Raw genomic sequence first — 15,860 nt, forward strand, 5'->3', positions numbered from 1 at the left:
GGTACTGGCCTTTTCCCTGTTCCTAGAGTAAAATCAAAATCCGGTGAAGCTGCCATTAGTCACTACGCCCCCGGCCAAACAGCCTGCCAGATTTCCTCAGATGTGCCAAAACTCTAAGCTCTTTTAAAATTGGGCTCAAAACTTTCCTTTTTTCCCAAGCTTTTGACTAACACTGTGTGCATGTATACATAGCTGTATGTGTGTATGTGGATGTATGTGTGTATATATATGTGTACCTATATATACATATTTTAATTATATGTGTATTTTTTTTATCACATTATATATATATTTCTTTTTGTTATTTCTACTATTTTAAAACGTTTTTGCTATTTTTCATTATTTTTGCGTGTAAAGTACATTGAGTTTTCCTGTGAATGTATGAGTTGACTTGACAAGGTTTTTGGTGTTTTATTTTGAAATCAGAATCAAAAGTTTAAAAAAATATGCCATCAGTCATGTAATTGATGTCTTAATTACTTTTAAAAAATGTGTTACAACTTAAAATCAAACAAAGAGTGAAAATAGAAACATACATCAATATTCAGGGTCAGCCCTGACATATTCAGGGCTGTGACCCTGAATATGTTTTACATATATATTTTACTATCATATAACATATGATAGTAAAATCCTCACTTTCACCACCAATGTTTTCCATGCCCTTCGCCCCCTAAACGTCGCATCTCGGCAACTCGCTAATTCCGACAGCACTTGAAGGCAACAGCAGCAGATGGCTGTTCATTGAGAAGTGGACTGAAGCACAGCATCTCTCTCCCTCTCTCTCTTTGTGGGTGGGAGTGTTTGTCGAGTCTTCTCCCCCCCCCCCCCCCACGCAAGTCTCAGCTCTCGGTCCGGCCACTCTGATCTGGAGACCCGGAGACTCGGAGCGCTGCGCACTGGGAATAATGTCCCATTTATCTGTTTGATTTTTGAATGGAAAAGGACTGCAAGATGCTGGTGTGGACTCTGCTGGTGTGTTTCAGCCCGTGCGTACTGGGGCAACTGGAGGAGTCTCCGTTCGGAGATGATTTTGATTCCGACTTGACTGACTTTGATCCAGACATTGTAAGTCATTTCAAAGACGACAGTGTTGCACATTGGTGCCACTTATTTGGATGTCATCAAGTGACTGTTTTGATTGTGTCCACAGGCTCCACGCAGGGTGCCTCGGCAGGTGAAAACTATACTGACCAAGGTAAAGCCAAGTTAATTACTTTGGGGCTATAAACTTATTGCGTCTTGGTAGTGATGTCTGATGTCTTGGGTAGCTGTGCACTTTCAGTTGAATGGCTGCAAACATTCAACTGGGACAAGGTGTGGCCTAAGTGAGATAAAATTCGATCTTGTACTTTTTATCATTATCATGAAGAGGTAAAATCAAGCAAAAATGCCTGAAATCTATTTGGAAACCATATCTTAAAAAAAACCCAAATCAAATGGACATTCTGGACCAATGTTCCCTATAAGATGATAGTTTGGTGACTTACTAACAATTCATCACTTTGACCAAATAATAATAATATATTGTCAGTCATCAGTCATTGCTCCCCTTTATCCCCAGAAATTCAGTCGATATAAACGGGTTTGGGAGATTTGGTTTGAACTGCCTGAACTGACGCCGCTCAAAATGTAAACAAGCATTTGATTAACTTTATATGTTAACAGTGGCCTAGAATACATGGCCTGATTTAAGTTGAGTGCTGTTTTTATCAGATGTGGATTTTGTCATCCGAAATTCTGCTGTGGGTGTGACGCGCAGGAGAGCGGCCAAGCGCGCGTCAGCTGTGCCAGAGAGGCTGTAATGCACTGGCTCTCCTCTCTGAAACGCGCTCCAATGATCTGGGAAGAAATGCCACGAGCCTGCTAGGTGGAACTCAAGGGGAATTTCAATATCATGACTGGGGATCATTAAAGTTTCTTCTGATCGAAAAGAAAATGGGGGGGTTGCCAGTACGCGCAGCAAAGGACGTGCACAACACCCAAATTGGGCATTAATCTTTCCACATATGATATGACGCTTATACTGATGTCTCTGCAATAATGATGCGTAAATGTGTCCACCGAGCAGGAGACCAAACCGCACATCCAGGAACTCGCCATCAAGACCACCATCATCTCCCGGTACGCCTTCACCGCGGTGTCCTGCGCCATGCTCAACCGGCACTCCGCCGCTGCCGAGGGCGTCTTCCAGTTTCAGATCCCCGCTACTGCCTACATTTCCAACTTCACCATGTAAGAGCCCGGTTCATACTGAGCAACAGCAATAACTCAAGTGTAGTCGGTATATTTATGTCACCCAAGTTCCATCCATTTGACCCTCTCAAAGCATAATTAAATCTATATAGGCATCAGGATCCCTGTTTATGTGTTGATTTAGGACAAATGAGTTCCCATTTTGCTGCTTTTCCTAATTCAAGTTCATTTGGTTGGTCATGGGCATCAATTGGGTTTGGCTATAAGTGAATCCAATTGTGATCTTGTAGTGTTTATTATTAAAAGATCAAGCAAAAACTGACAGAGATTTATTTGGAAGTAATATTCAAAATTTTAAAAATCACATCAGGGGAACATTCAGGACCAATGTTCCCTTTAATCTGGTAGTTTGATGACTAATCTAATAATTTATCACATTGACCAAATAATACCTTGTCAGTCATCTGCTGTTGCTCCAGAAATTTAGCAGATATAAGCGGGTTTGGAAGTTTTGGTGGCAAACGATATTAGATGCAGGCACTAGACCGTAGAGTTTTAGTGAATTGACGCCTTATATCAATGGTTGTGTGGATTTATGATGCTTCAGTTGCCATGGCAGCGGTCAGTGAGGAGACTACAAAGGCTGCACACAGAAGTTTATACCGTCGTTAACTCCGGCACAGTCACCGCCGCTCATTCATGCGGCACTGTTAACTGTAAATAGGGAACAATGGAATTTTGTCCACAAATTTTGCCTTTTTGTCCAAGAAAGCCTGCTTGAACAGCGACAATAGGTGACCCAGAATAAAAGCGGCAGTCTAATCCTTGACCTTTGACCCCATGAACCAGGATCATTGGCGGGCGCGTCTACCAGAGTGAGGTCAGGCCCAAGGAAAAGAAGGTCAAGCAGGAGAAGGGGGAGAACGGCAAGCCCAAGAACAAAGAGTCAGGTGACGCAAGGTAAAAGAAACCCGAGTGTGTGTGTGTGTGTGTGTGTGTGTGTGTGTGGGGTGCATGCTTGAGTCTGTGTGTGGCCACTCCTGTGGTCTGATCTCTCTCTGGCGTCTCCTTATAATTACACAGCAGGAACTCAGCCCCTCTCAAGTTCCTATTTTGCAAACAGATTGATAATATCCCAACTAAAACCTCTTCTACCACAGCTAGGAAGCCACAAAGAGTGTGTGTGTGTGTGTGTGTGTGTGTCTGCCCAGACTGGAGTGAGTCTGGAATATAAGATCATCGCTCTAGAGACAAGGATTGTCATATAAATCTGTGACCCTACCATGGCAGAAATGACCTCATGCCGTTTCCAGCTGTCATCCGAAAAATGACATTTCATAAAATGCAATTATATGATTCACTGACTCCAGTGTAAAAGGCCGAGGAGAGAAGGAAGGGAGGGATTGAAGTGGGAGATGGTGATACGAGGAAGAAGGGCACAATACACACACACCATATTCATGATATCACCACTTGGACTGTGCAATTCACCACTCCACCCCCTCTGTACTCCTCTCCTCCCTAATTGCCATATTTCCCTCTTCTTCTCTATTTAATATTTATTTCTGTTTACAGCTCTTGCTTTTTTGTTTATTTTTTGTTTAATCTTTATTTAACCAGGCTGCTCCCACTGAGATTTCTAGAGAGACCTGGTCAAGAAAGCAACTCATGACAAACATAAAAGTTGCAGACCAACAACATACAACAGTGTACAAAGTCAAAATAAACAAAGACAACTCCAAGATCCTTCACTGTAAGATTAAACTAACCAAGAGGAACCAGCTCTCTCAGTTTTCAGCCATTTTTCAGTGAGTTCCATGTGGAGGGAGCAGAATACATAAAGACACTTTTGCCTAATTCAGTTCTTACCTTACAGACTGACATACCACTGAATAAGCCATGAGTGGACAGACCACAATCAAGTCAATCGAGTCAATAATAAACCTGCTCCTTGATCCACAGTGTCTAAGGATCTCTATTGAAGCTGCCAATAGCTGATATTTTGTGGCGATATTCAATATCATTCAATTTGAGCATTTCCATGCCATAAAATTCCAAAAGTATTCCAAGTATTCAGTGTTTCTCCCAGAATTGTATTCTTGTCAGGGTGGGAAAGCCTCTGAAACAGCAGACTAAGAGACTATGAGACACTAAAACTCTCCATTGAAACCAAGAATGATAATGATAGTAATAACGAAAACAAAATTCATACATACTTGGGTGGAATCTGATCAGAATGTCACATTAGGATCAGTTCAGGTTAAAGTAAATATGTAATCAATCAAACTGCATCATATCATCACATCAGAGGTGGGCGACACTGACTGGACCAGATGCGATTTTTGATAAAACGCCAATATCGGCCCGATATATTACGAATATATCGGTCTGACCCCGTCTCCTCTCCCCTCCTCTCCGCAGCGGCGAGTCGGAGGTGGAGGTGTTCAGGATGGCGGCCAGCATCCCGGGTCGGAACCGGGCCGTGTTCCTGCTGACCTACGAGGAGCTGCTGCGGCGGCGCCTGGGCCGCTACGAGCACGTGACCAGCCTGCGCCCGCTGCAGCTGGTCAGCCGCCTCAGCCTGGACGTCACCATCGTCGACCACTCGCCCATCACGCACCTCGAGGTGCTGCCGCTCCGCAACGGCAAGAGCAGCAGCGCCGCCGCCAACGCCGCGTCCGGGCCCAACGCACCCAAGACGCCAGGTACGGTCCTATATGGGGTTTTTTTTCATATTTGAATATTTTCTCATTTTGCATATATCTTGATATTTTATAGTTTTCATATTGTTCATATTTTTTGTAATTTTCATATCGTACATATTTTTTCTTTCATTTTTTTCTTTATCTACATATGTTCTACTGCTATTATTTTGCATATTTCATACATTTTCATAGTTTTCATTCTTATATTTCTACTCAATACATTCTAGTGTTGTAACTGTAAATGTTCAAATATGCCCCATTTGCTACATGCTGTTATTCATATTCTATATGTTCGTTCCTATATTTCTACTTTGTACTACTGTAACCAAATGTAATATATATACTGATGTATTTGTCAGTTGTCATACATCCCCCATTTCCTATATATTCTTATTGCTATTCTACTTTTCTTTGCTGTGTCCAAGTAATATTTATAAGTCTAAACCCCTCTTTTTAAACATAGAAATGAACACTATCCCAATATTAAAACTGAACAAATCATGCAGTGGCTGTATGAGTCTGATTTGTCTTACTGTGACAAAATGTTGGCAGTGTTCACTCTTTCCATTCAAAGTCTAATTTGTGTGATATTTTAGTAAGCGCCGCTGCCAATTTAGATCTCCATTATTAAATGAATTGTCTCGGGGCGGTGTGGCGTTTTCCTCAACTCTTTTCTTCCGCCAATTAAAACACAAACACCCTTCCTTCCCGCTTTTGTCCTCCAGCCAAGACCGAGCCTCCCGTCACCACTGCGATCAAACACGACAAGAACCTCTGCAAGATCACCTTCGGCCCGAACATCGTCCAGCAGGCCAAGATCACCACCAACGGCATCCTGGGAGACTTTGTGATCCGCTACGATGTGGAGAGAGAGATGGGGATAGGGGACATACAGGTACAAATACATGTAGAATAAACAAAAGAGAAGAGGAAAGAGAGGAAAAGAGACAGAAAAATCAGACCACATTTATATATTGATGTATGACCTTAAATAATATGTAAGTACTGCTCTTATATCCCGTGACCGGAGCCTGTCCACACATAGTAAATAAAGCATGTCAGAGCATTATAGCCCATTTCACAGCCTAAAGAAAACCAGACTGTGTAAATGCAGGGGTCAAACAGAATCGTGCTCATATTTTGTATGCATGCACGCAAATTCCCCATCCAGCTCCACACACACAAACACACATTCACACACGCACACACACACATCCACCCACCTGTTAGTAATTCATTTCTCTGGATTACTGCCACCACCTTCACTCTGCAGCCAAACTCTGTCTTCTGAACAATCGTACGTTTTGCCAATCAAATAAAAGCTACCGCAACCTCTCTCTCTCTCTCTCTCTCTCTGCCTGCTCTATGTCTTTCTACTCCTCTCTTCCCCAGGTTTTGAATGGCCATTTCGTCCACTACTTTGCCCCCAAAGACCTGCCCGTTGTGCCCAAGAACGTGGTGTTCGTGATCGACACCAGCGCCTCCATGTTGGGAACTAAGATCAGACAGGTAAAGCAGCACTAGGCACAACAAGTCCTCCAACCCATACGACCACATAGGTAGTTTGTTCCTACCCTCTAATACGACCCACAGGAGCATTTCCAATATGATTTCACAAAAATACGTGAAATGAAAACGACCCACAGGAGCGTTTCCAATGTGATCTTACAAAAATACGTGAAATGAAAACAACGTGGGTTATGGTTATGGTTAGGCAACTAAAACAACTTGGTTAAGGTTAGGAAAATGGCTTGGTCATGGTTAAATTTGGAAACGCTGGGTATCGAACCCCGGTCGCCAACATCGAAGGCAAACGTATACGCCCATCCACCATCCCCGACCACAACGCCCTTACTTTCCACCGTGTTATTTCAATGTTGAGAGAGAAACATGACAGTCACGTGAGGACGCAGACCAACGTAGCACATTGTCGTTATTTACACGACCGCTAGAGGTCGCTTAACTTTAAAAAAAAAGGTCGTAATTTGGGGGAGGACAGGCTCACTAGGCAACATCGTCATTTGGCGGCCCCTAGTGGCAGAGGGAGATAACTCATTGAATTTTTGAAAGTTTGAAGGACTTCATTACCCAGAAATCATGTAATCTGCTGTTTAGTAGACCATTTAGGATTTTGACCTTAAGTTTTGATTTGTCACTTCTTGTGCGCCGATAAGTTTTCCCGCCAGTGTCCATACCTGACACCAGAATTTATTTTGGGCGAATCTACAGCGTCTCAATTAGTGGAGATGGGACGCTCTTCTCAATTGCAGCCCTATTTTTTGATTTAGGCTGGTAATTCAGGTGTATTTTTACATAAAAAATCTTGCGTAGTGCAGCTTTAAGGTCCAGTTTAGGTCAAAAATACCATATGGGATCCGTCTCACTGTTCCCCAGTGTCAGTTGGAGGAAATCTGATGAATTTTCAGATAGTTTTGCTCCAGGTTTCCCATGCAAAGCAATTCACCCTGTTTTCAAAGACAATTCCGCTGGCTATACTGGATAGTGAACCTGACACCCCCACCTTCTCACTCCCACACCGGAATAGCAATATCAGACCTTTTCCCTCCATCTGTAATAGCATGATAATCCCCTCGGTCAGACGCAGATCTGATCTCTGCAGCTGCCGTACACACACACACACACACACACACACACACATCCCACTGGAGCGGAGAGCGCAGAAATGAGAAAAACTGAAAAACAGATTGCAGCGAGAGAGAAAAGTGGGAACATACAAGGCCGTGCTGTGAGGGAGGAAGGTCAGTGTCTATGGGGTAATGGAACTTTCTAGATGACAGCGCCCTCGACCCCTTGATCCGTCCCCCCACCCAGCGCCGGCCCCCAGCGGTCCGCAGGAACAGAACAACAAGTGTGTTTTGATGTGGCTCCACAATAGAGGGCTTCACTGTAGGTCAGTCTGCGGCTCTGACCTTCGCTGTATACAGCCCATATAGGCATCTGGTAACCCTCCCCAGCTATATGACACCCACATTCATGGCTGTAGATCTGGAGATGTTGAGATTGTGAAAGTTACAGGACAGAAAAGTAGGAAAAAGCAAACCTCCACCAACGCTGAACAATTCTCCAACTTGCTTTACACCCAAAGGATCACTCAGGATCAAGAAAAAAAAAAAAAAAGGATACAAAATTTTAAGTTAAATTGATTTCTTGATCCTGCAAACACCCTCGCAAGACTTGGAATCAAGTCTCTATCTCTATTAGTTTCATAGTTATTGCTAAAAAACAGTAATGGTCTAATGACGGAAATCTCAGATCCAGATCACCACCAAAATCTAGTCAATTGTCCCAAGACCTATCTGCCAAATTCCATGGAAATCCGTTCATAAGTTTTTGAAATATCCTGCTGACAGACAGAGAAACTAACTCACAGGGAGGACTGGGTGAAGTAGGTGTGTGTGTGCATGTGTGTGTGTGTGTGTGTGTGTGTGTGAATAATCTGTGAAGTCATCAAAGCTGAGGAGCACCCCAGCTGGTCACAGGGCTGGGCCTTTGATTGACGGCATGTGCGTTTTGTGTCCAACCATTACAGCATTATAGCGTTATACTGTAATACAGTAACCATGGCTGCACCATAGAAACCATGACCACAGTGTTGTTGCTGAGCTGTGTGTCCAGCGTTGTCCAACAGAATTTTTCACACTTGTTAATGGGAAGACACTCAACATATAAAGCATTTCATTTTCATTTCATAAATGAAATGAAAGTATGCAACATGAAAGTATTATTGCTACGAATTGGAGAGATTCGCTCCAAAATTGCCAGGATGAAACATGGCACAAAATTACAAATACAAATCAATAGAATAAGTCAGTGGATATTTACAGATTGGATATTTTAGAGATAGGCCACAGCATGGAGCATGGCTGAAACACACTGGATGATGTTTTTTTTTTGTTGTTTTTTTTAATCTTTCTAAGTAGCCATGCAGTTAAGGCTTTTTAAAATTTTTGTGTGAAGAGTGCGTTGGAAGTCCTTTTTCATTGAAAGCAACATCCCAAAACCAAAGAGCACCTTCAACAAATCCCTACACGTCTTTGGATTGCTTATATAATAGAATATAGAAGAATAGAACTCTTCAATTGTTTCTCTTTCTCTCCCTCTGTCTCTCTCTCTCTCTCCCTCTGTCTCCATGACTCTCTCTCAGACTAAGGATGCCCTGTTCACCATTCTGAAGGATCTGCGTCCCGGCGATCGCTTTAACTTCATCAGCTTCTCCAATAAGATCAAGGTGTGGCAGCCGAATCGCCTGGTTCCGGTTACGCCCCTTAACATCAGAGACGCCAAGAAGTTTATTTACATGCTGGTGCCCACTGGAGGTGAGACACTCCTCTGGAGCCGATGGGACAAATCTGTATGTCCACTAATCTCACGTTACATTCAGGTTTCTGTTCCAGGGGTGTATGCTGTTTCCTTCACAGATCTAATAATAAACTGGAAGCTCCAGTCATTTCCGAGCTGTGAAGGGAAGGAAAATGTAGAGTTCGACCGATATATCAGGTCGATATTGGCCTTTTATTAAAAATCTGTTGTTGTTGTCCAGATTATGATATGATGGATATGATGCAGTTTGTTGGATTACATATTTATCATGGAATTGATCGCTGGTTGTCTATTGGAAGCACTTAACTTGAATGGACTCTAATGCGACATTTTGATTGGATTTCACAAGTATGCATGATTTTTTTCATATTAGGATCCTGGAGTTATGTCCCATGATCTAAATGTTGTTTCAGAGGCTTTTCCACCCTGTCAAGAATACAGTTCTGGGGGACACAGAACACTGAACACTGAATACTTGTAATTTTTTGGTGTAAAATGGTCACGTTGAAAGATATCGAATATTGGCTCAAAGAATTGGCCATCGGCAGCTTCAATTGAAAGATATTGGTATCCGCCTTGAAAAACCCATATCGGTCTAACCCTACTGGTCACTGAATCCAAATGAAAGTGAAAAAAAAGTCCTGTTTAATGGGTTTTCCAGGCCTCAAGGCAATAAAAACTACAAAATCTGACTTTGGATATAGGCTACGCTGTATTTCCATATCCTTGACATTTTCATATAACCCATGCAACAATCTCCCATGACGTCCTTCCCCTGCAGGCACGAACATCGACGGTGCCATCCACACCGGCTCCACGCTGCTGAGCGACTACCTCTCCGGCCCCGACGCCAGCCAGAACAGCGTGTCCCTCATTATTTTCCTCACGGACGGACGGCCCACGGTGGGGGAGACCCAGTCCCCTGCGATCCTGGGGAACACCCGGTCCGCCGTGCAGGAGAAGTTCTGCATCTTCACCATCGGGATCGGGAACGACGTGGATTACCGGCTGCTGGAACGCATGGCTCTGGAGAACTGCGGGATGATGAGACGCATTCGCGAGGAGGCTGACGCCAGCGCCATGCTCAAAGGGTAAGTGTGTGTCTTCTGCTCCGTCTCTCTCCATGAATCCTTTGTATATCTTGTTGTCTGACTCATTCCTTCCATCGCAAGACATCTTATCCTCCTAACTCTTCTTGTGTCCTATGTCATGTGCGTCACTGTCTTTAGCTTTTTCTTTCTTAGTTTCTTTTCTTTCACTTAATCCGCAAGATTCTTGTTTCTTTTTAGATTTTGTCTCCATCTTTGGTGCCAAACACTCATTGCTGTGGAGTTTCTGCACTGCTCTTCCCAGAGATCACCTGTCAATCAAACAGTGTGTTCAGTACTGTGACGTCTTTTGCCTTGGGTTTTCTGTTGATGAAGTTTGAGTTTCTGTAGGTGTAGGTTTTTACCCCTTATATGTGTATAATCCACCTCTTATTAAGCAATTAGCTCTCGTTAATCCTTCCCTTCCCTCCTTCTTTCACGTCCCTCCATCTCTCATCATGCTACGAGGCAGAGAAGACGGCAAATGTGACGGTGCTGACAACAGACCTCTTTAATCAGCCTCAACATGTGACAGCTAGAGACTAAAACAGCCGCTCTCTTTCTCTCACACGCACTTCTTTCTTTCCTTTGCACACAGTCTTCTTCTTCTCTCTCTCCCTTCCTCGCGCAGGCACACAAGGTGTTTGTTCAGTCGAGGTGGAATGTGTGTGTGTTGTGAAACCCGGCGTCTGAGTATGTGTGTGGGGTTAACAGATAGACTCTGGAGATAATAGCCCCGGTTCTGCTTGAACAAACATGCTGGTGAAGAGGTGAGGAGGTTTACTGCGGCGTGACACCAAGGACAGGACAGAGGACTCATGCACACACACACACACACACACACACACACTTACACACACAAAATCTCCTTGAAAATCAACATCCTTTTTAAAAGCCACGCTTTTCTACATACGCTTCCATGAATGTATGCACAACCTCTGAAGTGGGGCGGTGGTAGCCTAGAGGTTAGACAAGCAGGTTTATGGCCAGAAGGTTGACGGTTTGAATCCCCGGGACGTCCAAGGAAACCTGGGTCTCCCCTCTAGAAGACTGTGGTTGTTCTGGGCAGCTCCCGGTGTGAACGTGTGGAACTGTGTGAATGTGAAGCAGAGCATTGCTGGAAAAGAGCAGGCATACTAGATTTTCTGTGGATAAATAAAGGTTAAAAACCAGTACGCCATTCAGGAAGTTCCATAGTACATCACCGAGAATTCGCGAAATACCTTGATTGTTGCCTTGTTCTGGTCATTTGACGGTTCTTTTTCATTTTTGTAATGATTCAACTGCAGTCGTAGGTGTATGGCTGTAATTTGTGACTTTGTTCTCTGCCTCTGTGTCAAACAAATTCTCTTTTTCTCTTTTCGTTGTCTCTTCGTCCCTCTCTAGGTTCTACGACGAGATAGGGACTCCCCTGCTGTCTGACATCAGGATCAACTACACAGAGGACTCGGTCCAGTACGTCACCCAGCACCTCTTCACCAACTACTTCAACGGCTCTGAGATCGTCATCGCCGGCAAGCTGACCAACCAGAGCGCCGAATCCCTCCACGTCCAGGTCACCGCCAGCAACAGCGACAAGAGCATCGTCCTGGAGACAGACGTGCCGCTACGGCAACGGCAGATAGAGACGGAGAAGCACGTGAAGGCAGCGACAGCGGCGGCGACGGCAGGCAAGGCTCCAGGGTCGGGGATCACACAGGCGGCGGGGGTCAGTCTGGTTTCAGTAGCAGAGGACTTCGTGGAACGCGTCTGGGGTTTCCTGAGCGTCAAGGAGGGGCTGCGGTCGCGGCTGCGCAGTCAAACCAGCAAGGAGAGGGAAGGCCACATCCAGCAGGCCACCAACCTGTCCCTGGCCTACCACTTCCTCACCCCCCTCACCAGCCTGGTGGTGGAGAAGCCCGAGGTCCTGGCCGACGGCACCATGGCCCCGGCTCCCACCCTCGCCCCGGCCGCTGGCAAGGCTGCCCCGTCGGTCAATGAGCTGCCGGACGACGTGGAGGAAGAAACGCCCCAAAGCCTCGATGGGAAGAAGCCAGGCAGCCGGAGTTCTTCTCTTAGCAATACGATGGGTGAGGCTATCGGAGTGTTCTCCTCTTTTTAAACATTACCTTCTGTTATTGTACAGAGTGTCAGAAAAGTCTGGAATCAAAGGGAAACTGCCAAGTAAATGACTATTACAACTGTTTGTCAGAAGTGGAATTTCGCCTCCATTCAGAGACCAGAAATCCTGATGCCTTAAACCACTTTACCTTCCTTACAACTTGTGTGTGGGAAAAACAAGTGCAGCAAGAAATATGTTGTTACTTATCCCTATGATTCCAGCCTTTTCAGACTCCCTGTATTAGACAGTGTACCACAAACAGTTAATGTTCTTCATATGGAAGACTTAAGAGGAAGTGTTTAACAATAGAAGCCATATGAATCATCTTAGGAAACAAATATTCTTTTCCTTGTAGGTAAAGTTGAGAGGAGGCTAGCCAAGAAATCCATCACAGTCTCCAAAACATCAGGTGATTTCACATTCTCTCTCTCTCTCTCACGTATACAGTATATATTTCCATCTGCCTTGTTGTCTGGTTGTCGTTATAAACTCATATAGTTTCTGTGCCTTGAGCTGTGCCTCTTTTCTATACATATAGTGCTTATAAGGCTCCATAAGGAGACTTGAAAGAGAGGAGAGGGGAAATGTACAGTAGACTCTCTCTCTCTGCACTCTCTGCGTGGGCGGCCTGTAATTTGGATGTTCGTCAGACAGACGGTAACGATCACACAGTCAGCGAGGGGTTAAGAGATGCCTCTGAACATGACCTGGAAAGAGGAAAGAACACACAGGGTCTAATTGAAATACCTAAACTGGGACTAGGTGGCACTTTAAACATGCAAGTGCGTGTTCGCGAGCACACACACCGCCAGCAAATAGGACAGTGTCCAGGAGACTAAAGAAAGAGATGAGACGTGTACGTTTGTGTGTGTATGTGTGTTATAGTAAAGAGAGGGATGCCATCAGAGGCAGTTAGTGAGGGCTAATGACCCTGTCATTACTGTTGCTCTCTCATCTCCTCTCATCTTATCTCTCCTCTATTCATCTCAGCTAGTTCTCACAGGCCTGAGGAAACTCCAGCCATAGATATATGCTATCTGATAGAACATACAGTAACTCTCTTATACAGAGCTATGGGAGAAGTCCTTTGAAAATCAAACAGCATTGCCAAATTAAAGACATCTACCATTCTGCCATTGCCTTACTTTATTTACCACTTTACCCTAGGCAATAGGAGTGTGACTTTTTGTGTGACTTTGAGATACATACAGATACGTCCTTATAGACACAGTGAAGTCAGAGCAGTGCAGTAGCCCCTCTACTTATAGGCCAACTTGCTGAATTCCTAATGCTTGTAGGTGCATTTTTGAAGGTACTATTTCTGTCCCTCTCTCACACCCTGTCACCCATTCTCTGCCTCAGCGGACGGTGACCCCCACTTTGTGGTGGAGTTCCCCCTCAGTAAACTGACAGTGTGCTTCAACATCAACGGAGAGCCCGGACACATCCTTCGCCTGGTCTCTGACCACAAGCACTCCGGTAAGACCGGATCTCGTCACGCCAGTCAACATCGTTAAAGACTTCTATTTTATGTAACCTTTGTGTGGGATTTGAAACCACTGTCATTGTGTCTCCAGGTGTGACAGTGAACGGTAAGCTCATTGGAGCCCCAGCACCGCCAGGCAGCCACAAGCAGCAGCGAACCTACTTCAGCACCATCACCATCGTGGTGGACCGGCCCAAACGGGCCTACATCGAGGTGACCCCTAAGAAAGTCATCCTGGACGGACGTGACCGCATGGTCCTGCCCTGCGACTCCACAGTTGCTGTAGAGAGCGGTGCATTGTCGGTGGCCATTGTGGGCAAGTCCAACGTGACTGTGACTGTCGGGGGAACCGTCAGCTTTGTGATCCTGGTCCACCAGTACAAGAATCCAGCGCCCTACCAGAGAGACCATCTAGGGTTCTACATCTCCACCAGCAAGGGGCTGTCCCACAACTGCCACGGCCTACTTGGTAGGTGTCAACCGAGGGTTGAGCTTTTCAATTTGGCTGACTGAGAGTTGGGTTTGACTGATAGATCGGGCCAATATTGGCCTTTTATTAAAAGGTGTGTCATCCACTTCCAAAGTCCTCCCTGACCATTGCTAGTGCATACGCTTTTATTAATTTTCATTTCACAGGGCTGACTAGAGAAATAATTCCAATGTGGTGTGGGAGATTTTACTCAACAGCTTCAGGGGTGTCAGTGTATAAAACCTGTAATGAAACCTGCCTCACCCTGCCTTAAGGAGGTTCTGACCCACCTAAAAGAATTTCATTGTCCTGGTTTCAATGGAGAGTTTTCCCCGTAATTGTTTAAATTCTGTTTCAGAGGCTCTGGGGAAACTCTTGGGAAAAACTCAATCCTTGTAATTTTTGTGCATGAAAGTCGTCAGATTTAACACTATTTAACAGCAGCACAAAATAACAGCAGCTTCATTCCAAAAATATCGGCATTGGCCTTGAAAAACCCACATCAGTTGAACCCTAACTGAGCCTGTGAACTGACTGTTGACACTCTGACTCATTCTTCCAGGTCAGTTCCTGCATGAGGAAGTGGGACTGGCACAGTCTCCAGCCAACATCTCAGCACAAGGAGACATCAAAACGTCACCGGTCCTGAAGGTGAAGGACCGCTCGGTGCCCGTGGTCCAGAAGACCAGGCGCATCTACAGCGGGACACAGAGCGTGGACTGCTGGTTCGCCAGGAACAATGCGGCCAAACTGATAGACGGACAGTATGAGGACTATTTGATGTCGCACATGTTCGACACAGGGGATTGGCCACATGGGACTAACAGCGCCTGAGACTACAGCCTTAAATCTTTAACCCCATATCCCTAAAAATCACATGCCTTTATCGCCCAAAACCTTTCAATTGCAAACGCCAAACCTTCAAATTTCAGTCGTCTCCATTCATCCCCAACCATGCCCCCCCCCCCACACACACACACACACACACACACACACACACACACACACACACACAATCCAACCTGTCCTCTGCCTTAGTCTGAGGCACCTGAACTGAATAACCACAACCAATAATATTGGATCTATTTTTTTATTATTTCTAATAGAAATGTAATAAGGTTTTTTTTTTTATATTTGATGTATTATTTTCTATGGTAATTTTGGAATTGTAAATAAAACATTTAAATCCACCTTTTGAGGTAATTTTCTGACAGAAAAGGGGAAATGCACGAAACCCTGTGTGTGTGTGTGTGTGTGTGTGTGTGTGTGTGTGTTTGTCAGACAGCTAATATGTAAACTATGTCAACATGTGCTGAACGTGGCAACCCTGGGCTGAAGATCACACCTGGTCACCTCGGAGAACTAACCCCCTGTCCCAGTACCAATGACTAGATGCACACCAAACACACACACACACACACACAAATATACACCCCACACACACCTCCCCCATCCTCCCTGTCATCAGCTGGAG

The 15,860-nt window shown here is 44.8% G+C and overlaps 1 protein-coding gene across 1 annotated transcript; it reads left to right on the forward strand.

Annotated features, from left to right (window-relative positions):
- The first annotated feature begins 916 nt into the window (after positions 1 to 916).
- On the forward strand, positions 917 to 15,576 carry itih5 (inter-alpha-trypsin inhibitor heavy chain 5). The gene is made up of 14 exons (XM_078282131.1): positions 917 to 1,068; positions 1,154 to 1,198; positions 2,072 to 2,235; positions 3,046 to 3,156; positions 4,618 to 4,901; positions 5,627 to 5,796; positions 6,294 to 6,410; positions 9,067 to 9,238; positions 10,024 to 10,333; positions 11,717 to 12,399; positions 12,787 to 12,840; positions 13,794 to 13,910; positions 14,009 to 14,386; positions 14,949 to 15,576. The coding sequence occupies exons 1-14, from the start codon at positions 937 to 939 to the stop codon at positions 15,218 to 15,220; spliced, it is 3,009 nt and encodes a 1,002-aa protein (XP_078138257.1). The 5' UTR covers positions 917 to 936; the 3' UTR covers positions 15,221 to 15,576.
- The last annotated feature ends 284 nt before the right edge of the window (positions 15,577 to 15,860 follow it).

This window comes from Centroberyx gerrardi, chromosome 24 (assembly GCF_048128805.1).
Source record: "Centroberyx gerrardi isolate f3 chromosome 24, fCenGer3.hap1.cur.20231027, whole genome shotgun sequence".
Classification (NCBI taxonomy): domain Eukaryota; kingdom Metazoa; phylum Chordata; class Actinopteri; order Beryciformes; family Berycidae; genus Centroberyx; species Centroberyx gerrardi.

Bases quoted from the DNA above. Each gene is read 5' to 3' on its own strand.
- itih5 (XM_078282131.1), top strand. From the start codon at position 937: ATGGAAAAGGACTGCAAGATGCTGGTGTGGACTCTGCTGGTGTGTTTC. The intron at 6,411-9,066 runs GTAAAGCAGCAC...ACTCTCTCTCAG, and splicing joins TGGGAACTAAGATCAGACAG to ACTAAGGATGCCCTGTTCAC. The intron at 13,911-14,008 runs GTAAGACCGGAT...TTGTGTCTCCAG, and splicing joins CTCTGACCACAAGCACTCCG to GTGTGACAGTGAACGGTAAG.